This window comes from Nematolebias whitei, chromosome 7, assembly GCF_014905685.2.
Source record: "Nematolebias whitei isolate Nwh7 chromosome 7, NemWhi1, whole genome shotgun sequence".
NCBI lineage: Eukaryota > Metazoa > Chordata > Actinopteri > Cyprinodontiformes > Rivulidae > Nematolebias > Nematolebias whitei.
The window spans coordinates 46,870,501-46,894,580 of record NC_056504.1 but is presented as its reverse complement, the minus strand read 5'-3'; the positions used below and the strand labels follow the sequence as shown (position 1 = coordinate 46,894,580).

The 24,080-nt window shown below is 39.6% G+C and overlaps 2 protein-coding genes across 2 annotated transcripts in view; both read right to left on the bottom strand.

The window, feature by feature from the left end:
• The window catches only part of LOC119412863 (dedicator of cytokinesis protein 3), an 8,696-nt gene extending 2,863 nt beyond the window's left edge, over positions 1–5,833 (bottom strand). Inside the window, exons 1-4 of the mRNA XM_037679898.1 lie at positions 5,786–5,833; positions 5,583–5,683; positions 4,475–4,556; positions 2,265–2,435 (exon numbers count right to left, since the gene is read on the bottom strand). Coding sequence (XP_037535826.1) covers positions 2,265–2,435; positions 4,475–4,556; positions 5,583–5,683; positions 5,786–5,833 — 402 coding nt within the window. The remainder of the gene's footprint in view (positions 1–2,264; positions 2,436–4,474; positions 4,557–5,582; positions 5,684–5,785) is intronic.
• Positions 5,834–7,396: 1,563 nt separating this feature from the next.
• The window catches only part of LOC119412862 (dedicator of cytokinesis protein 3), a gene marked incomplete in the record, with an annotated part of 151,604 nt that continues 134,920 nt past the window's right edge, over positions 7,397–24,080 (bottom strand). The window contains 11 exon segments of the mRNA XM_037679897.1: positions 7,397–7,533; positions 8,213–8,310; positions 9,557–9,728; positions 10,016–10,122; positions 10,390–10,552; positions 12,610–12,734; positions 16,206–16,331; positions 17,912–18,000; positions 18,534–18,681; positions 18,978–19,038; positions 20,987–21,068. Of these exon segments, the coding sequence (XP_037535825.1) occupies positions 7,426–7,533; positions 8,213–8,310; positions 9,557–9,728; positions 10,016–10,122; positions 10,390–10,552; positions 12,610–12,734; positions 16,206–16,331; positions 17,912–18,000; positions 18,534–18,681; positions 18,978–19,038; positions 20,987–21,068 (1,279 nt within the window).

Below are 24,080 nucleotides of genomic sequence, written 5' to 3'. Positions count from 1 at the left end.
ATTAAAATTGATGCACAAATTAAAATTGATGCACAAATTAAAATTGAGCCACTGGTTCTACAGAAGGGGAAACGTCAATCATGCCTCCTTCTGAATGATAATAAGAATTAAACTCAAAGAATTTATGAGAATATTTAAGTAAAGATAATGGAATGCATATTGTTTTCCAATTACCAAAGAGGATGAGAATGATGAAGCCCAATTAATGTCCTCATCACTGAAATTAATGGATCAAACTTAAAAACACAATTTAATGCCGCAAATCTCAGCAAAAACAAACCAACGTTTGGATTAACAACCAGCGTTAAGTCAGTCAGAAGGACCTTCATCTTATTTTGACACGTTATAACTGTGGGCGGTGATGAGTCTAAGGAGCATTCTTGTTTTTGACTGTGTGTTTTAAACAAAATCACAGAACAGTGATGTCATTATGGTAAGATGGCGAACTGGTTTTGGAATCCTTCCAGATCCAGGCAGCAGATGAAGTGATCATTCTCAACTCATTCCAATTATTTTCTCCTTACTGGTGAATGTGAACTTGGTATTAAAAATAATGCACATAAGCATCTACTGTTGTTTGACCAGGGGGGCGGGGCTTAATTTGAGCTGAATCCTGCCGGAACAAAATCCAGGAACTCTCTTATTTTGACAGGGTGCTTCTGGTAACTGTTTGTTGGGAGCCTGTAACTCTCAGGCTTACTAATAAATGAATAACTGAATGAATAAAACTTATATTGGATAAACAGAAAATAATTACGAGTGCTAATTTTAAACACAACATTCGATCTGCCTCTTTCAAGTAGCTTTTCCGCTTCTACCCTTAAATAAATCTCAGCCCCTTAAAGGGTGGAGTGGTGGGGGTGAGCGCCGAGCAGGCAGTCATGTCATAGAGGGGGGAGGTGGGAGCTTGACAGAAGCGGAGTGTTTACAAATGTAGATAAACGTCGATGTTTAACAAACCGTTAAAATACAGTAGTCCCTCGCTACTTCGCGGTTCGTTTATCGCGGACTCGTCCTAGCGCGGTTTTTCAAAATAAGACTGGACATGACACATAACTGGCTGAGTGATGGATGTGCCGCATGATGGGCATGGAATTTTTATTTAAAATAAGTTATTTTAAATTATTTAGCATCTCCTGCATCTTTGTGCAGCCCATACTGCAGGATAAACTTCCTCTTGCAGCTGATCTCAGTGCAGAGTGGAAAAGTGGGCGTGGCCAAGACCGCTTGCAGGTGGCTGAGTGCAGCCGGAGGCAGAGAGCTGCAATCATGACAATCTGTGCTCTTTTAGAGCGTTTAGAGTTTAGAAACATTGTATAGAATATTGCAAGAGTGTGGGAAGGGTCTAAAACATATATATATATATATATATATATATATATATATATATATATGTATATATATAATAAAATAAAGTACTACTTACAACTTGTACTACTATTCCTACTTCGCGGTTTTTCACTTATCGCAGGGCTTCAGGGTAAGGATCCCTCACAATAAACGAGTGACTACTGTTCACCAAAATGCAGGAAATCACATCTACTTTATTCAAAATCTTCAGAGGGAGGACACCTAGCCCCCCCACCGCCCACACACCCGCTATTTGTGTTCCAGCATTGATCGGTTTACAAATTAAGCCCTGTGAGGGAGTGTGGTTAAAATGAGAAGTGTGAGATGTAAATGGTTCCTAGAGACACATTCAGTGCAGGATGAACAGGGTGTGTACTACTGTCAGGCTGTGCACGACCATAGGTGTGTGTTAGGCTCACAAACAGCTGAAAACACAAGCAGGGACTCTGAGCTGCACGAGAAACTGGGACTTGTTGCTTTCTTTCAAACATCTACTTACTGACAGTGGAGGCGGCCGCAGAGCGTTGGAGCTCGAGGCCTGAGAGCAGCTGGGCGGCCCGCTGCCAGGAACCTGTCCTGGGACAGGGGTCTGGGTTTGGCCCAGGGCAGAGATTAGAGTAAAGGGAGTGGCAGGCCCAATAATGGGACCTGGAGCCTGATTTGGACCCGGACAAGGCTGGGAGCCCTGTGGTGCATGGGTAAGGAGGAGGCCCAGGAGGAATAATTGGGACCCGATTGAAGGAAAATGAGGGGAGATTGAAAGAGAAAGTAAGGAAAGGAAAGGTCCAAGGAACAAAAAGAAACAGGTGCAGAAGGAGATAAAAGTCAACAGCAGCTAAACAGTGATGGAAAACAAACTGAGCTGCATGTAAACATAAAGTGGTGGTTGAGTTTTTAAAGGGGTGTCTGCTCACCTGGGTGAAGATGAGTGTCTCTGAGTTGCGGCTGTCCAGACTGAGGACGAAGCGGATGGACTGAAAGAGTTCCTGGATGCTGGTGCGAAACTGCTCCTCCTCCATCCCACAAGTGGCCCGGGAGTACAGGATCCGGGACTGGACGATGAACTTAAACAGATACTCCAGCGCCTGAGGATTGTTTGTGCGATATAAAGGAAAGAAAACAGTTCAAATACAGACTCAATTCCCAAAAAACTGTTGTGGTGACAAATATAAATAAAACCAGAGTGCATTGGTTTAGTTATGCTGTATTGAAATATATGTTTTTCTGAAGATAACAGAAATACGGTATTTAGATATAATTTAATACAGTTGTACTGATGTCTGTTAAAAAAGAAAGCCCTAGAAAAACCTTCATCTGTAACTCAAAATGTTTTTACAAGAGGCGACATTCAAGGAATCAAAGTAAACAGCCTTTATTTAGCTGTTGGGCAACACGGTGGCTCAGTTGGTAGAGCCGTTGCCTCTCAGCAAGAAGTTCGTCTGCTGGGAGCCTTTCTGGGTGGAGTTTGCATGTTCTCTCCGTGCATGTGGGGGCGTTCTCCGGGTACTCCAGTTTCCTCCCACAGACCAAAAACATGCATGTTAGGCTGATTGGTAACTCTAAATTGTCTCTAGGTGTGAGTGAGAGAGTGAATGGTTGTCTCATTTGTCTTCATGTGTCCCTGTGATGGACTGGAGACCTGTTCACAATGACTGATGAATATAGGCACCAGTGACCACCACGACTAGAAAAAGAAGTGGGTAAAAGATAATGGCTGGAAAGATGGATGGGTGGATGGATGGATGGATGGATGGATGGATGAATGGATGAATAGATGCATGGATGGATGTAATCATGGATGGATGGATGGATGAGTAGATGGATGGATGAACAGATGGGTGCATGATGGATGGACCCATTGGATGGACAGATGGATGGATGGATGGGCAGATGGATGGATGGATGGGCAGATGGATGGATGGATGAATAGGTGCATGGATGCATGCATGCATAGATGGATGGATGAGTAGATGGATGGGTGCATGGATGGATAGATGCATGCATAGATGGATGGATGGATGGATGGATGGATGGGTGGGTGGGTGGATGGATGAATGGATGGATGGGTGGGTGGATAATGGGTAGTTGGAGGGATGAATGGATGGATGGATGGATGGATGGATGGATGGGTAGATGGTGATGCATACATGAATGAATGGATGGATGAATGGATGAATAGGTGCATGGATGGATGCATGCATAGATGGATGGATGGATAGGTGGGTGGGTGGGTGGATGGATGGATGGATGGATGGATGGGTGGATAGATGGGTGGATGCATGCAAGGATGGATGGGTGCATGTATAGCTGGATGGATGGATGGATGGATGGGTAGATGATGGATGGATGCATGGATGGATGCATGCAAGGATGGATGCGTGCATGGATAGCTGGATGGATGGATGGATGGGTAGATGATGGATGGATGCATGGGTGGATGCATGCATGGATGGATGGGTGCATGGATAGCTGGATGGATGGATGGATTGTTTGAGGATAAACGAGTGCAGAGTTAGTAAAGCAGCGTGAAAGATTGTAACAGACAGAAACAGCTCAAACCAACGGAGACTTCTAGAAGATGAATAAAAAAGTTGGATCTGAACCCGGAGCTGCAGGACGTGTCAAAACTGTCCTGAATAATTCAAACCGTCCACGTCTACACGACAGTGTGACCCGTCTGGATGAATGCTCGAGTCCAATTAATATTTTAAACTCTGAGCAGCTTTGTTGGATGAATGTGGTACATTCTGCTCGTTCTTTAGATTTTTAGAGTTTTTTTCTGCAACAGTCTGCTGTTTGTCAAAAAAACAAAAAAACAAAAAAAAGCCAAGAGTCCGAGTAGAAAAACTAAACATTTCCACAAAATGCCTAAAAAAAATGTTGCTAATGAGTTCAGATGAACCAAAGGTGATGAAGAGATGTTTGTCAAACCAAGACTCAGGTTCTGTTACGATAAACGGAGTCAGTTAAACCAGTTATCACAGTAACGTGTAAACATCATGCTGGTTTCTGACAGCCGGGTGTAAAAGTGTTTCTTAGTTCGTCACAGCTCCGATGATCGGACCGAGCTGCTCAGAGCCGAGACTCAAAGACCTGCTGACCCCGGGTTCAGACTGGTTCTTACCCTCATGGCCTCCTGGATGTGGTCCTGTCTGACCACCTCAGCCGAGCGGTCCATGTACCACTTCAGACAACGGATCAGCTCCCTGAAACACGTTTTACACCGATTTTACACGTCAGGATCAAATCTGCACGTTTATTCTGCAACTGCCATAAACCCTTTAGATTAATTTAAAGTTATGAAAACAAGTTGTGAAGACAACATGTTGGGAGAGGTTAAAAACAACAAAATGTGAGTTTATTGGGTGGAGAAACAATAATAAAATGTTTCTTCTTATATTTAGCTAAATTAAGATTTTTATTTTTTTCAGTAAACTGGATTAAATCTTTTAGACGTCACCTGTGCGGCAGAAAGCACTGAAAGAAAATGTATTATTTTTATGCTAATTATGAAAACATATTAGTGAAGAGTTGATAATTTCCATGTCAGTGTCATGTGATTGTTTTAGTTTTAAACAAATTAATTTTAAATCTGGCCTTTTGCTTGAAGGTTAAGCTGGGTTTTCATTAATTTCTAAGGGAAACATTAAAATTATTGGTTTCACAGCAACTCTTCCTGAACGTGTCTCAGTCAGAAGCGGCAAATAAAAATGTAAATATTTAATACAAGTTTTTGTTTTTCCTCTGAAGTTTCTGCGACATGAAAGCACCTAGAAGAAACCAGGAGAGTAAAGCTGTGGATTAAGAAGATAAATAATAATCCGAGACTCTCTAAGCTCTCTGATTTGAGTTGTTTCTGTAAATTCATCAGTTTATGAGTCTTATTATTTAGAATTTCATTTATTTTGTTCTTTATCGTTTGTATTTTATCTCTGTGCTCTGTTGGCTAACAGGAAGCAGCACTTTTATTATACACGTAAAACAGAATTACGTGATTATTTTCTTATCTCTAAATTCACTCGGAGTATTTCTGTGCAGCTTAACTCTGCGACGATGGAAACAGCAAATTAAATAAAACATTAAGCACTATTTTAAGAAGAACCATGCACATTTAACATAGTTTAAAAACAGAAGCAAACACTCAGTCTACGTGCAGTTTAATGAGAAGAGTTTAAATCACAGTTTGTGTTTTTAGGTAAACGAGGTGCAGCTGTTTGGAGTGAAACACTCACTTATAGGCCAGAGCTCCGGCGAAGTGTTTCTGGATGTACATGTCCATCACCGGCCTGAAGTGGTAATATTTACTGTCCCTGAGCAGGTTGATGATGAAAACCTGAAAGAAGAAAGAAAGAACGAGTGAAGGAATAAACATTAAATAAAAGCTGCATTAACATGTTGGACAGGTGAGGCATTAAAGTGGGGGCTCACCCCCTACAGCAGGAGTTCTCAGTCTTTTTGGGTTCAGGGACCCCCTCGTCTTCATGTTTATGAAATAGTTTTCTTCAATTTGTCTCTTTAATGAAATGGAAATATTTGTGTAACATAAATACTTAAGATCTGTTCTTTAATAGAGTTAATACAATTTTTAATGCTTTTAAACATGAGCTATTTTTCATTCGAGACACGTAATTAACAACTTTTTTTTATTTCAACTTCCGAAAATTACGGTTTCGAGAAAATTAAAAGCATCAAAAACCACTTTAAAACTTTATCTATTCACATAATGAACATAATAAATGTATCGCCACTTCTTCAAATTATTACAGAAAACTCTTTAAATAAAACTGAACAGAATCAGAACAGCAGTAGTCGTACCAAGTAACAGGACTTCATCTGTAAACTGATCCATGCTGTAATGCGGGGGGGGGGGGGGGGGGGGGGTCCTCCCCTAGAAAATTTTGAATAAAGTAGATGTGATTTTGTGCATTTTGGTAAATTTTAATGGTTTGTTAAACATTTATGTGCCTGTAAACAATAAAATTAAAAAAAACTGCAGACCCCCAAGCACCGACTCATGGACCTCCAGCTTGAGGACCACTGTCCTAGAGGGGGCACGGAGCCATTGTGTGTGTGTGTGGGGGGGGGGGGGGGTATGATGAGAATGAAAAAAAAGAATGTTTGAACACTGTTAGCATAATGGACACGTTTTTGACGAGGCTCTCACATAAACACGAAGCAGAAGATGAATCATCACCAAATGTGCTTCCAGACCAACCTCCCTCCAAACCGAGGAGTAGAAAATATGACGGATCATTTCTTAGTTTTGTCTTCACCTGCACATCGGTGAATAACCAGGAAAGACCACGGCGTTGTCTGTCGTGTAGCGCTAGCTTGTGACAGTTTGAAGCCTAACAAGCTAAGACGCCTCTAGGAGACGAAACATCTGGAGCACAAAAACAAGTCACTGATGTTTTCAGACAGAAACTCAAACGGCCGTGTTCAACAGGGTAAAGCTGCATCCGTGCTGGCAGATGCTCAACTAAGCTCATATAAAGTTGTTGACCAAGTGGCACAGTGTGAAGAGGAGTTAAAACTTCCCTGTGAGATCTGCAGCAACAAGCAGACTCACACTAAAAGGCGAGTCGTTAAAGGTGTCATTTTAGCTCAACAAAAACTGAGCAAAGTTGTGGTTTGGGGTGAATTTTCTTATAAACCAAAGGGGGGCCCAGTAGAAAAAGTTTGGGAACAACTGCATTAAAGAAAAAAACTGAAAATTGGATGGAAGAATCTGAATTCATGCTTTGAAAACGTGTTTATTTGTAAAATATTCAACAAATGAATGAATCAAAAATTATTAGCATTGATGTCTTTTTTAACAAACTGTCCAATCACAGGTGTAGTCTCAGTATTTATTTTTTATTTTTTGACAGAATCCCATCTATGGCAGACGCCGTCTTTCACAGAACAATCAGTTTTAAATCTGATTGGGTTTATAAATGAGTTTGTGTTGCAATATTTTGACACCTGACAACACACGACTAACTCAAAGTGACAGCGTGTCATTTCTGTTCTTAATGTCTTTATATGATCAGAATCAAAGTATTGAGTCTTTATTTATTTATTATTTTTATTGATTTATTTTTGTTTGTGTTCACTTACCAAAGACTGGAACACCAGGGCTCCGTATTTGTCCGTGTTGTCATCCAAGATGGAAAATAAAGTGTCCAGAATGTCTTGGAGAAACTGCAAAATATACAACTAGTTACACTGAGACCAGTTTAATTTCTGTAAACAGGAAGTTGATCAGCCAGGTGACGTTCTTCACCTGGATGATCAGCCCATTTGAAGCTATCTGAATAACCTCAGCCGACTTAAATAAAAATAAAAATGCTGCTGGCTGTCAGTGATGGAGGTTAAATTAAACATGCAGTTTGTCTTCAGTGATCATCAGGGAGGGCTCTGCCAGCCCCGACTGAACAGCCTGACGCTCCTCGTCAAGACATTCAGCCACTCAGCTTTAAAACATTTACTTCAATCTTCAGAGAAATGTAAGAAAAATCATTAACCATGGACAAATTAAATTATTCTGAAATGTGCTGCCAGTAGCTTCACACCTCGAGCTGCCAGACGACACTGAAAACCTTTAAATATCACGACTGGGACATGAAAAATGATCGCCTGCAGACATCACGCTACGACACGACAATCCTCTGAGCAGAAATAAAAAACTAAAGAACGAAAATCTGTAAAGATAAATATAAAAAAAAACTGGTGGGTGAAGTAATTCAAATTCTGTTTTTCATACAAGTCATGTTTAGTCATATAGATGAATATTTTAATGAAAAAATAATATATATATATATATATATATATATATATATATAACCCTATGTCCTCGTTTTGTTGTCAGACTGAGCGTCACCTTGACTATTTCCTCCCCGCTGACGTGTCGAAGACGCCCGAGGATGTCCATGACCCGGTCAGGATGAGCCTTCCACTTGAGCAGAGCCAACAGGTCCACTGCAACAATTTATAAATCAAAATATGGCATAAATATAAAATAACGCATGGAGGATTTGAGAAATATCATAGTAATAAATAAATGAAAATAGAGGTGATAATAAAAATCTGACAAAGTTTAAAGGTTTCAAATCTTCTGTGTAGTTGAGATTATTGTTCTCTGTTCTGAGGCAGCAGGAATTAAAATTAATCTTCTGCTTATTATCATCAGTAACGAGACCTCAGTGAATCATAGTGTTGTTTATTTTCAGAAAAAACCATTTGTTTTAATCTTAATTGTTCTTTTCATAGACCAGTTTTCAAAAATTGTTACGGACCTGAATTAAGCTGGATTTGTAAATTGTTTGTGTGAAGTTTGGTGAAAATACCTTCTATTTTCCTTTAAAACTAAATACATATTTTATCCCATGCACTGAAACCATCCCTGAGTCTTCTGATCGCAGCCTAAAGCCTAAAGCAGGGGTGTCCAAACATTTTCACAGGTGGGCCAGAACTGTCTGAAAAGACTCGTGGGTCAGAAAATATGAATTTAAGAAAAGTATTGTTTTTAAAGTGTGATTTTTTTCCCCTCATTTTTAACAGCTTCTTGTGCTTTGAAAGTTAATTCTAGTTATTTTTCATAGGCAAAAAAAGCTCCACCCACTTTAAAAAAGGAGGTGGAGCTTCAAGCACCCATTTGGACCACGGAAAGCCCAAATGGGTCATCGAAGTTCTGAAAAACCATCCAGCTGACAGTCGCTAAAACAGATTCATGGAAGGTTTGAAGGGACACTGATTTGTCGATGATAACACTTTATATTCTTTTAAAAATGTCCAATTTCTATCAATTATTAACTCAACTGAAATTATTTTCTTTGAAAACACATTAGCAAAGTTTTATGAATTATTATCCAAAATTCTACAGTTTGTTGTAGAATAAAGGGATTAATTATGGATAAATATTTGTATTGCACTTAATTTAGCTCATTTTGAAAAGATTATTTGCATCTTTTTTGCTGTTAAACCTAAAAATTATATTTAATAAATATCACAATTAAATCTAAAGGTCTCCATCTACAAAAACCTCTTACGCCTGTGGGTCAAAATGATACGTTCTTTAATTGTAGTCGAGGGCCGCAAAAAATCACTCCAAGGGCCGCGAATGGCCCTCGGACCACACTTTGGACGCGCCTGGCCTAAAGGAAAACCTTCTTCCCTTCAAACAGTTGAAATGAACATTATGACGAATACTGCATCAGACGAGTACCGTTCTGCGTGAGCTTGGTGGAGGAGAGCTGCGTGGAGATCCAGAACGTCTCCTTGACGCTTCGCTGGAAGATGAGGCTGGAGGGGATGTTGGGACAGCTGTTGAAGTCGTCCTTGCAGCAGGGCAGGCCCAGGTAGAGAGCGTGGTTACTGAACGTGGTGTTCTCATCACACTGAGGCCCAGATGAACCACGGCGAGAGACAAGGAAACAAAAGGTAAATGGTACTGCTGGTTTCTAAATGGGTTTTCAAGGTTTACAATTTAGCTCTATAAATCTTAAAGAAAACCGATCAAATTGTGTTTTGTGAAACAGTTTACAAGGTGAAAACAAAGCTCTTAAGAGCTACTGTGCACCAAATGGGAAGCACCGATTATTTGTATATATTTCTCAGATGAAGCAGGAAGCAAAGCAGCGGATGTTTAAGTGAAGACGGCTGTAATTTATCGTTTCTGTCTGACCTTGTAGACGTAGAGCTCATGACTTTCATCAGATAAAGTTGTTCCATCTTCCCTCATCAGAGGAGTAAAGGCGAAACCAAACAGCTTCTTCTCTCCTTTGTCTTTAGCTGCAGAGAGGAAATGAGACAGAATGGCAAGTTTGAAAGCGGAGACATTAAAGAACACATGACAACATATCCATCAGCTGAGGATGAAAAACAATAAAACACATTTATCAAAGTGAACTGTTCACGTTGTCATTTCAGCTTTTAAATCTTTCTATTCCAGGACAGATTATTTTATTTTTTCACAACAAACAGCAGTCATTTTGTTTCAACTTTAAATTGCAGCCAGCTAAATGACTTTGACATGTGCTGAAAAAGTAAAGGACCCACTGGAACAGTGTCTGAACTCGAAGCGCAGGTGGGATCCTCTGAAACGATCGATGGGAATCGGTAGTTTGATCACTTCGCTCCAGCGAGGGCTGTTGTTGTGATAGAGCACGAAGGAGCGATACTCAGGGATGTTGGGCTCACCAGAACCCAGACTGATGCAGTCCTGCAGAGGCAGAGTGTGTGAAAAAAAAAGTTACTTTGCTTTTATTACAAACTATGGTAACTGATGTGGAAATACATAGGATTTAGTATTCTATTATACTCCTTTATGAAATTATTTAACGTATTTTAAAGAAAACAATAAAACAGTCACATGAAACCTGTGTCACTGTATTCACATTTTATTTCTCTTCTTGTGATTCAGGGCTGCAGAGGTAAATTTATTTTTTATTTTTGTAGAAAACGAAATCAAATGAGCAACAGTCTGAAAAGTTTGCTTTTGGAAAAAAAACATTATTATAATATTTTTTTATAAAATATGGACTAGATATGATAGCTTTATAAATTAGGTAGAAATTATGTAAAATATTGATGGCAATACATAATACAGCCCAGCACTCACAGAGTACATGCCTGGTAAGTACCTAGTTTGTACCAGGTGAGTAACCAGTTCACAGCAGGTTCCCAGCAAGTACAATCAGCACACTGTTGACTGGTTCTCAAACTATCTCACAAGTTGGAGACAATGTGTTCGACAAACCAGTACTTCATCTAGCTACCAGTCACTATTGGTGTGCCACAAGGCTCAATTTTAGGTCCCACTCTTTTTACAATTTATATAAATAATTTAGGTCAAAACATTTCTGATGTATTGTTGCATCTCTTTGCTGATGACACTGTTGTTTATTGCCAAGCTAACACAGTTGCCAAGGTTCTCCAGCTTCTATAGTCTGCATTTGACATCATTCAGTCAGACCTATTCCATCTCAAACTGGTGCTAAATGCTGATAAAACCAAAGGGATGTTGTTTTCCAATAGAAGGTGGGTGCCAGCAACTCTTCCTCCTATCTCATCCATGCATGGGTTCTTACAAATACTTGTAATACTTGGGAATTTTTGTTGATGCACATCTCTCTTTTAAACCACATGTCAAAAACTTGATAAAGAAACTGGAATTAAAACTGGGTTTCTTTTTCAGAAATAGATCTTGCTTAACTCTGAATGCCAGAAAACACCTTATAACCACTACCTTCCTACTGGCCATTGACTATGGTGACATTATTTACATGAATGCTCCTGCCAGCTCCAGGTACTCATCTGGTGTTCATTGGGTACACACTGGATTCTTAGCTGGTACTTACCTGGTACCCAAGGGAACCAGGCTATACTATGAAGTGACTTATTACCTGTAATGTACTTACTAGGTACATACCAGGTATTCACCTTGTGCTTACCTGGTACATACTTTGTATTTACAGGATGTACCTGGTCTTGCAGTTACCAGCTATTAAATGCCTTGTTACTCTGCACTTACTTGGTAAATATCAGTTACACACCTGGTACCTACTGTGTATATACAGGGTATGTACCTGGTACTTACAGGGACTGGGCTGTATTTGAAGTGACATGTTTCCCTGTATTCACCCAGTACACAGCAGGCAGTTTATCTGTGTAACCAGGTACGTACAAAATACATTCCCAATAAGCACCAGGCTTTATTATGTATTCCTGCCCAAGTTTTAAAGCTTAAGGAAAGTAGCGTATACTCTTGAGTCTGTTAATGGTTTCTGTCTGTATGGAGAAGAGTGCAGGGTTCCAACCGTATGGTAAAAAAAAAGGTTGAAATGACAGATAGTAGGCTTTAATGGGAAGACTTTGGAGTGATGTGCAAAGATGTGGGGGCTGTTATTACTTTTATCTTTTTTATTATGTGGTATTAAAATAGGAGAAAAGAACACATTTTATGACATTAAACATAATGATGCAACATCTTTATTCAAGTGAGAGAAAAATGAAGCTCTGGTATCGTTACAGATGGAACCCGGTCAGCTAGAAACATTTTAAATACAGAATTTTACATTACTTTAACGTTCTTTTGCCATAAAATGATTGTGTTGGGATTTTGTCATTCTGAGTTATTTCAGTGTAGACATCATATAATTGTTAAAATGAGCATCAGACGCGTTAAAGTAAAAACATCAACTGTTCCTTTTTCCCTGTTTGTAGGCCCTTACATTATTCATGTGGAGCAGCATCTATATTGCAGGACCACTTCCCTACCTTCAGGATTTCTCCGTCGGCGTAGAGGACGTACATGGTCACCTCGATGTTTTTCTGAACGCTCTTCCCGCCTCGCTCAAAATCCCCTCGCTCCAGTGTCAGGTACAGGTCGTTACGGATGTCACCTGGTTCCACCAAACGACACACACAAAGAAAACTAAACAAAAGCTTTCAGGTAAATTTGAAAAGATTATCTTGTTCACACATAACATCAGTAATAACTGTCAGAATAAATATCTTTTTATTACTTGTGAATGTGTTCAAAAGGAGAAAATTAAGGGTTATCCAGGTTTTTATGTCTTTAAGACATGCTTGTAGTCTAAGTAGCTGATTGGATTCATTGGGTTTTATGGACAAATATAATTGTGTGTCATCAGCATAAAAATGAAAATGCATCTCATGCTGTTTAATAACTGTACCTAATGGAAGCATATATAAAGTAAAGAGTATTGGTCCAAGCACTGAGCCCTGAGGAACACCATGACTAACTTTGGTGTATGAAGAAGACTTGTTATTTATATTTACAAACTGGAATCTATCAGATAGATATGATTTAAACCATTTTAGAGCTGTTTTCCTTAGATAGAAAATTTTACAAATTGGCTTTTCTATGTATGTGAATGCTCCTGTAAAGTACCCTGAGACAACGTTGTTGTGATTTGGCGCTATATAAATAATCTGAATTGAATAGAATTGAATGTTGTAACAAAGGCTACAGAATATGTAAAGGACACACGTGTCCTTAGGCACAGAGACACATTAAAAGTTGAATATCTAACACAGAAGACAAATGACCAGTGTTAACATGTGTGTGGATTCATTTGTCTTTCCCAGTTTGACCGTATGGAGGTGTCACCCTTCGTACATCAGGATGGGCGTAAAGACTCACTCCATCACTGCCGTGAGGCGAGGGGGGCTTGGTGTGTGAATGAGGTGTGAAAACCCTTGAGTATGTTTTACAGCACAACACTGAGCCTTGTTTGCTTCAGAGGACACTTTCAGGGTTAATGTTAAACTCTGTGCAACTTTACAAATAATCAAAGCTATAGAGATGCAATCAGAAGCTAAATGTTGGATGTGAATTATTAACTTGTGACAAAGAGTGATAAAGATGTGTTGTCACAGAGCAGTCTGTGGTTGTGTATGTGAAACAGGAGCCACCCGCTAGGCTAACACTGTTCGCACGTGTTAGTGGCAGAATTCAACATCAGACGATATTTTTAACAGAAATGGTGGAAAACAGACGGCAGCACTACAGAAACTCACATTTATTTCTCACATCTTGTGTGTTCAAAACAATAAATACATTTTTTATTTATTCTCCTCTGAAAACTGCTCAGTAATAAACCAAATACATTTCAGTCAACTTCTTCTTTCTGCTTTTCTCTCTTCAGGGGTCTCCACAGTGAGTCATCCTCCTCCATCTCTGTCCTCTGCATCCTCCGTCCTCACAAAAACTACCTCCATGTCCTCTCTAACTGTATCCATATGTCTCCTGAATGGCCTTCCTCTTTGTTTTTTTCTTGGCAGCTGCATTTCTAACATCCTTCTACCAATATACCCACTGACCGTCCTCTGGACATGTCCAAACCTTCTCAGTCTGGCCCCTATAACTTTATCTCCCTGCTGTTCAACCTGTGCTGTACCTCTGATGATCTCATTCCTAATCTTGTCCATCCTTTTCACTCCTAAGGAGAACCTCAACATCTTAATTTCTGCCACTTCCAGTTCTTTCTCTTGTCTTTTTGCCCATGTCTCAGTCTCCAGACCATCCAACATAGCTGGTCTCACCACTGTCGTAAACTTTTCCTTCTACCTTTTCTGACACCTTTTTATTGCAAATCACTCCTGAAACTTTTCTCCATCTACTCCATCCTGCCTGGACTCTCTTCTTCACCTCCTTACCACACTCCCCATTTTCCTGGACAGTGGACCCCAAGTACTTGAGGTCCTGCACCTTTGTGACCTCTGCTCCTTGTAGCCTCACTGTTCCACCAGCTTCCCTCTCATTCACACACATGCACGCTGTCTTACTATGGTTGACTTCCATTCCTCGTCTTTCAAGTGCATACCTCCACCACTAAGTTCTCTTCCACCTGTTCCCTGTTCTCACCACAGGTCACAATGTTATCTGCAAACATCATAGTCCATGGTGACACCTGCCTGACTTCATCTGTTAGTCGGTCCATCACCAGAGCAAACAAGAAGGGGCTCAGAGCTGATCTTTGATGCACTCCCACCTCCACCTTGAAGCTATCTGTCACTCCTACAACACATCTCACCACTGGCCTGCTGTCCTCATAGATGTCCTGTACCAGTCTAACATGCTTCTCTGCAACTCCAGATTTCCTCACGCAATACCACACCTGCCTCCACCCCCATTTTTTGTCTGACTCTGGGCATTGAGCAAAGCCCTTAACAACCCCCCCCCCCCATTTGCTCCCAAACAGGTCTCTCTTGACAATGAGTTCTTGTGACTCAATGAGAATACCTGTATAAATAAAGGTTAAATAAAATAAATAAATAAATAAATACTGTCTTCCCCTTCTTCATTCTTTTCAGAGTTTTCCTGACTTCACCCTCACAATCTTTCCCACTTCCTGGTCCATAGTTTCTATGACCTCTACTCTTCTTTCTCTTTCATTCTTGTCATTCATTAGCTCCTCAAATTACTCCTTCCATCTTCCCGTCACACTCTCCTCACTTGTTAGAACATTAACATTGCTACCTTTAACTAGCCTGCTGCATATCCTTTCCAGCCTGATCCCTCTGTCTCGCCAATCGGTGCAAGTCCTTCTCACCTTCTTTAGTGTCCAGCCTCCCAAATAACTCATCATACACCTTCTGCTTTGCCTTTACCACCTCTCTCTTTGTTCTATGTTGCATCTTCTTAAATTCCTGTCAAATTTAAGGAGTTTTGAAATACATAAAATAATAATGAAATAATGTCCTGAAATAAATTTTAGTTAATAACTAGGTTATTATTACACATTAATATGTAAATATGCATTCCTTTAATGAATGCCAGGCTTTCAGTTGACTATTAAGCGTTAATAAAGTGCTTTCTCTGGTGGTGAATCTCTGACGTGTGATGGGACCCCACTGTGCGTTAGTCTAAAGCTTCTTTTGCAGAAAAACAGACATGAGTGCAGGGTGATTTAAAACACTGCAGTTTGGCTGAAGAGCATTTATAAATTTGTCAGCAGCAGCAGAAAGTGAAGTGATGCATCTTAAAGAAACCCGCTGATGTCGAACACATTTACATGGCCTGTCATACTTGTGCTGCCGCCTCATATTTCTTTCATGCTGAATGGGCAAACATGCACTTCATCATGTTTTGTGTCACTGCGGGGAAGCTGTGGCTGCAGAGAGTCATGATAGAAGAAATCAGAAGGAGTGAGAGCTTCTTAAAGATTGTAACATGAACAGCAACAGTAAAGATGATCTCAAAAGAGAAGAAACAAAACTGGAAACAGTTCATCAGTCAATGGTTTTATGATCATCCTGTTCTCAGAAAACTAAAAATAAACCCTTCAGCTGAGGTGGACTTGTCTTGCTCCTGTGATGGGGCACATTTCGCAGGATATCTGACTCACCTGGCATGATGACGTCTGGGAATCCCAGTTTGCGCGTGAATGCCACCCCCCTGCTGAAAATGAGTGGGTTTTCTCTGCGGACCTGGTCCATGTCGCCTCTGAGCAGCTGCAGGGAGATGATCAGGCCTGCAGGGTTTCATGAGGAGGAGAGGAAGGACGGCAGGATGACAGGTTGACAGGAACGAGAAGAGAGATAAAAGGTTGAAGGAAAAATGACAGAGAGATGGAAAACGAGGCAAAATAAAACATGCTTCAAAAATAACTATTGACCTTCAGTTTACATTTTAACCGCACAATGCGACTGAAAATCAAACACAGCTTAAAGTTTTCAGTCTACTTGTATTTTAGCTTTGAACAACAACAAATGAAGAATGAATTAAACCAACACAATTATCTTTAACAAGGATTATAGCCCAGTATTTATTATCCCACCTCTAATTAAACTGTAAATTTTACTTTGACTCTTTGAAAATAACAAGAAAAAATAGAAATAAAAGGTCAAAACTTCCTCTAAAAGCCAATGTTTAGTTGAATTTATATTTGTTTCGGGGTCAAAGTGGTTGTAGTCGACAGCGAAACCAGTTAAAATGATTTTCCAGCTGATGTCAGTGAAGCTTCAGTCCGATGATGAAATGAGTTTTTGTTATAAACTCTCTGCCATCTTTGTGCATAAATATAACTTTAACAAATGCTATTTATTAATCATTATCACAGTGAGTTATTCACATCGAGAATATATTTTTACAGAATAAAGCTATTTTTATGTAAGCTAACAGAAAGAATAAGGAGCCAGAAACTTCTCTTCACAAGTGAGAAGGTCAACTTTGATGGGATATGAATGAATTATTTAAAGCTTGAATGTATGAATAAACCAAAGTGACAAAATTACGAGATTATTAAATTCTGTAACATTTAAGTGGTTGTATAGTTTTGATTTGAACACAACAGGAATAAATAAATGTGAGTGCAAACCATCAAACATAAAAACAAAAAATGAAAACAAGAAAAGAAGATAAATACAATAATTTAAGAAAATAAATAAAATACGTCACGACAACTCATTTGGGGTTTTGAAAAGGTCATAAAAAATATTTAGATGTTTTCTAATGACAGAGAACTTGACACTGAAATAAATCAAATTATATTAGGCTGGAATATATATAATAATAATAGAAATAATAATAATAATAAACAATAATCAGTAGAAATAATATAAATATAATATGTGTGTTGAAATGAAAACTTGAGTCAGATAAATTTATCTCTGACCTCACTAGAATTTCTCTACATCATTGGTGTCGAACCCAATTACAAAACGGGGCCAAAATTAAAACCGTTTTCAGAATCTACAGTAACTCAAGTTCAATACTCGACATCTTTTCTTGGTTGCACGTTCCTCAACAAGAGTTTGGTCTCGTTTGACGTTCTCTGTGGCACTTTTGACATCATAATCAAAGATTACTGAAAAAATTAAAGTGATAAAAGTATTTTACATTTAAAATAACGTCAAGGGGGCCAGATAAGATGTCAGCGAGGGCCACATTTGGCCGCTGGGTCTTGAGTTTGACACATACAGTATGCTCTATAGCCTTAAACTGAATAAGAGAGAAAGGTTCAAACAAAGTTTTAGTTTGATTAATTCATTAATTTACCTATAAAACGATAAATTAATACACCATGCAACCAAACAAATGTACTCCTCTTACCGTAGTTGTTGCTTGGAGCTGTATACTTGTTGCTCGACTTGCGGATGATGTTCTCATGGATCTGGTACCATTCGTTCTCATTGTTACACCTGCAGAAAATAAAACATGCATTGTCATTTTACAGAGATTAAACAGGTTAACAAAAGATTTTCAGGACTTTTCGTCACATTTTCTTTCCCTTTGGTGAATTTGAAGTTAGTTTTCTACAGTTTCAGTAACATGTTCATAACTTGATTAAGTTTTCTTAAAATCAAAATTAATCTGCAAAACAAGATTTAAAGTACACAGATGATGTTTTACTAATCACCAAAAACAACTAAAGTTGATGTAAAGAGACAAACTTCAGACACACACTTAAATAATAAAGTGCAAAATAAAACGTTACGTCAGATAAGAATTAAAGACAAAAGAGGAGGAGAGAAAATAAAATGTTTTTAGGGAAGTGAACCTCTGAAAAAAAGATGATAATTCTCTTTTTATATGATTTCTCTTTAATCTGAAAATGTCAGAAAATATTCAGTATGACTCAGTTTGTGACAAACGTATAAATAAGCACACATAATAAAGATAAAGACAAAATGAAAACACGGTATTTGTCGTGTGTAGCGGAGCTGCCACCTACGTGTAAACTTTAAGAACAAAATCTTTCTCCTCCTTGAGCTCGGAGATGATCTGCAGGACGTCGCTCATGGCCAGTACCGCGCAGCCGTACGGTCGGCGGTACTGAACGTGCGGGGGGCCTTTTTTACTGTCGTTTAACAGCATCCGACCTGCAGCAGAAGGCACGATCGTAAGAAACGTTGGACATTTTTATACTTGTATTCGACAGGACCGTAAAGTAACACTGTGACTCAGCTAGCTGCATCAAAATGACAAATTACAGACGCAGCTATAAAAATGTAGTAAATTATTCACACATTTTACCATAAAGTAAAGCTGAGAGTGATGGTTAACGATAAAAAATATTCAGCAAACACACACCAGATTCTCAGCGCTACGGGTCCTTAGAACTATTTTTATTTTGTCAGAAACTTTTCAGGTGTTTTATCGGAGTCTTCAGTCTGACCTGTTCGAACAACCTGTGAGACGATGTAGAGGTCCCTCTTCATGTCTTTGTTGCTCAGGTCCTGCAGAGACAGATACATTGTTGCTGTTGTTACAAGCTTTTTATTATTATTATTATTTTATTATTAGTTAGCAGGCTGGTTACAAAAAGGTATGAGCAAGACTATTTTAGAAAAGGTGGATTGTAGCATCACTTAGGTGGATTTGAGTGTCTAGGAAGACACATTTTGAATTTATGCACATTTCAAGCTTCACAGTCTCAGTTCAATTACCCAAATGGCCAAAACAACAGAGCGGGAATAAATGGAATAAACTGAGATAAAAATATCCTGGTGCATGCTCAATTATCCAGGTAGAAAAATCTAAAAAAGTTAAGTCAGGTCCTCTGGATGGATTCTTCTTGTTGAAACGTTCCATCTTTTATCCAAAGGACTTCTTCAGTCTGAGGAGCCGCAACAAACTCAGTCTTATAACTAGCACCTTCTCATGATGGATCAACCAGTTTGCTGCTGACATCCAGAACTCGCTGTTCACATGTAAAAGGAGAACCATCAGCCTAACAATTGGTCACACATTTAAACGTATTTCTTTCTTTAAGTAAAACTTTCTGACTCATGTTTTGTGTTTAATAGACTAAAGTGAGCAGCAGCAGAGGTACATGTCTACAAACGTTACGTTGTTATGGAATAACTGGACATGAGCACCATATGTTCTTGTTTTAATCTTTTTGCCTAAACCTTGTAGGAAGCTTTATTTATGTTCACCGTGTATCTGACATTTGGGATGCTGCAGAAGTTTAATACTTTAGAGCAGAGCCGGATCCTGCCGGAACAAGATCCGGGAACTCTCTCATTTTGACCACTCGGACCCGGCAATAAATCTCCGCCCATAAAAGTCCAACGCCATCGCACATTTTTATTTTGATTATTTATTAAAAATACAACGAGAAGAGACGTTCTGTGGAGCGGATGTTCCAGCCGCACTATGCGCACCAGCTCGCGCACACGCTCCTGCCCAGCAGAGTCCACATGTCCCGCGGGGATGAGCGTCCTCATCCACGTTCAGCTGTGCGCCCTGAGACAGTGCATGTTTTACACACAGGCGCGTCCACAGACAGCTCTACAGGACGCATGCACAACTGATGATGTTCATCCTACATATATTAACGCAGTGCATAACATTTCAAAGATAATAAAAAAAAAAAACTTACATTAAAAAAGTATGAGTGAAATGTTTGATGTGCATTATTCACATTACGTTACGTTTCAAAACAACAGCAATAATTTGTCAAAATAACAGCGATCAAAATATCAAAAAGACAATTTAATTTCCTAAAATAAATGGATGGATTGTCCTTAGCTGGACAACAGAGAATTGAAGCACCTGAAGGCAAGGCAGTGGTGATCGAGATTGGATCAGAACAACGTGCAGGACTGAATTCAGCTGAGAAGCGTTTGGGTCGGACAGTGTGTATGGGGGGGGGGGGGGGGGGGGACGCTTGACAGAATCTGAGCTGCTCTATTCACTGCTCTCTAAAATAGTAATTTCAATTCAACCTTTATTTATACAGGTTGTTAGTCTCATTGAGCCTTGTCATTTACAAGAGAGACCTGTTTTAATCAGTTTAATCAAATGTTTACAGACGTTTAACAACCGCTTAAAATACACCAAAATGCTGGAAACGACATCTCTTTTATCTCCCCCGCGCAGGTCCGCCTGCTATTTGTGTTCCGGCATCAGTTGGTTTACAAATTAAGCCGTGCTTCAGAGTAAGAAGGAAGTTCAATAATTAGCCAAACTGTGAGCAAATCCTTCATCAAAACAACAAATCACTTCCTTTTATCAGACTGGATGTTTCCCATTTTGTCTCTGGGCTGATCTGATTACAAACGACAGGGGGCGATGCAGCCTTGCTTTAATCGTTTGCTTTCTATTTTATATATTTGCTTGTAAACTTCACCAAAATGAATCGTGAGCATGTGGTTTACATTGTATACGTGTGTTTGTTACCGTGAAGAGTGCACACAGCCTGTCCACCTTCTCTGGATTCTTTGGTCCTCCGTTCTTGTTCAGTCTCACCATCAACTTCTCGCTGAAACACACAAAAAAAACCATCAAAGGTTTGAGCTCCGTCTGTCCCAGTCTGGATCCCAGTCTGGCTCCCAGTCAGGCTCTGGTTGTCTGTCGCCTGCAGGGACGCTGCAGCCGTTAGAGCGAGCGGAGAGTGTTTTATTTAAAACACACACGCCTGAAGGTCTGTGATATCCATACACCCTGAATAAACATCATGTCAGCTGCAGCTTTTCAAATCCTTAAACCAAACTCCAAGATGGTGAAACTCTATCCTCACTTCACCCTCATGCTCTCCTCGGGGGGTCTTTGAAAATGATGCTCATCTCTTCGCCCCCCGAAGCACAACAGGGAGGAAACTCTAGAAAAAAAGACATCTCAGACGTCTTTACTGCTGAGAGGAGAATCATAAAGAATTTTATTAACAGCAACTGCTCCTTTAATCTGTGAAAACAAGAGATGAGAGACGCTGACGTGCTTTCACTGACGGTATTCTTTTTACATATTGTACAGTAAACGTAATTAATAAAATATTAGTGTGACACAAACACTGATCCACTGACAATTTTGTTCACTTTCATGGCGTAACGATCACAGGAAGAGGCAAAACAGACATTTTCACATTATTTAGGCACAAAACTATAAAACGTACCCAGTTCTAATTACAGTTTCACATAATGTATTCCTCTCTGACACAGTCTGGTAAAACACACAGCCTGAGGGCCAAACAAGGCCCCGAACCATCTCCATCGAGCACTCGAGTTCTTAAACCAGAACAAAACAACTAAAAACAAATAAAAAAAAAACTAGCCTTTTCCTAATTAATCCCCAAGTGAGTGAAAACAAACTCCAAACTGAACATCTTTGAAGCCTAAATCTGGATCGTTTGGACTTAAATGAGGCTAAAATATGGACGGTTTGCAACAGTTAGTCGTTTGAGTATCACATTGTTCAATAAGTTTTATAAAAAGAGCTTTCAAGCAAGAAAAATAACTTTCACAAGCCGTAAAATGTTTGAAAAGAACCTAGAAGACTTAATAAAAAACCCCGAACCATCTTATCACCAAGTCAGTTTAGTGACTGCGTGAGCTTCTGAAGGCTGTTATGTTCTCTGACAGAGGTAGGCAGCTCACGGTGCCGCTGGTTTGATTCCCGTTTAGTACTTTTATTATTTTGGATTTCAGCCTTTAACGTTTGCTTCAGGTCTCGTGACACGAGGCAGCAGAGAACACATTGGAGCGTCAGGCTGGAGCAAACGGAGGTTTTAATGTAGCACCTTGATAACTAATACATGAAGACAAGAATACCTGAAGGATTCTTTTTTTAAAAAAGTATTTGTCCGTTTATTGTCCCAGAAAAACATGGAGGGACCACAAGGTCAAATGGACAACACAGCAGAGACATCATTTATCTGAGCTCAGCGGATGTTTCAGCTTAAAAATCTACCTGCATGCTTATATTTTTACAAAGAAAGGACAATAAAATGTTTTTTGTTGCTCTATTTTTCATTGTCTTTAATATTTATATATATATTACTCTGGCACCATGAACCTACAGCCTGCTGGTACTTCTAATATGGAGGATGGAGTGTTACCGAACCTCTTCCTTCTGTGCTCTTTAACTATTCTGGCTAAGAGAAGACCTCATTTGTACCTTAGATAAGAAGAGTTCATCTTAATGGTTTATAGAGTCCTTCAGGTCTGGGTCAGGTTCTGTGACTGCTGGACCTTGTGGACCTGTTTAACATCAGACCCTTTGTAAAACCTGAATGAGAGAGACCTGATGTCTGCTGTTGTCACTTGGATCATGTCGTTCACCAGAGGTGTGCAGAGTGCACATGTTGGGCTGAGTGGATCTGCAGCTCTTTAGCTGGTACCAACGACCTGCGAGAGGAAGTGGTTCTGGTCAGGATGTTGGTCAGAGAGCAGAGGTCGGACTTGGATCTACAGCTGAGCTTCAACAACAACAACTGGTATTTTAACATGTTGCATTAAAACAGCTGACACTAAACGCGTAGCGGCTGTTTGTTGTTTTCCCAATCCTGTGAATTAGGCCCATACTCAGATTTTAGACATTTCCAACTGGTTCTGCAGCAGAATAAACAAGTATAGATCAAAGTTTTGGTGCTCAAGAAGATCACATGGAATATCTCTGCACATCATATTTTATTTTAATCATTTTAACAGTTTGCTGTGTTTTCAAATACTTTTACACATTTATTTAGTTTGAATCTTAATGTTAAAATAAAAAAGCCCCGAGACGTTCTCTCTCCTGAAAACTGCATCTGTTCTAAGCCAAATAAACACATTTTCATGTTGTTTTTATTACTCCGCACACACATACGGTAGATGTAAAAGCCAACTCCCAGGTCACTGACAGTGTTTGAATGCAAACACAATCAACACTGAAGATCAACAAATCCCCACAACACGCACCCCGTAGGTCTTTGAATGCAACACTTTATCCTAATCCCCCAGAGGCAACGAAGCCCAAACAAATACAACAGGAGGAAATAAATATGTATCTGTCCCCAAACAATAGGACAGTGTGTCTGTGTGTGACTGTGTGTGTGTGTGTTGGAAACTGGTGGGCGATGAGGTGCAAAAGAAAACTGAGACAACCCTGGTTCCTGGTTTCTTATCGTTGGTGGATTTTTTTGGAGTCATGAATAAAGAAAATTTTAAAAAAGACCGAAGACATGATGTGTGGACAAAAAAAAAGTGTGTGTGTTTTGCAACAATTTGTTTGTGTTTGTTCGTATGCACCGCCTCGGGCTCAGGCTTGGACCTGTCATGGCGGGCATCTCCATGAACCTCCATCTGCCTGCACGGACCCAACTCTACAGAACAGTTCAGTTCCGTGGGAAACTTTGAACGTTCTGTGTCTCCCAGATCCGGTTCTGGAGGGCAGTCATCGTCCGTTGCCATAACTGTTATTATCATCATGCTGCTAACAGGACTACAGGCTACTGCTAACAGGATCATACTGCTAACAGTACCATGCTGCTAAAAGGACCATGCCGCTAAGAGAACCA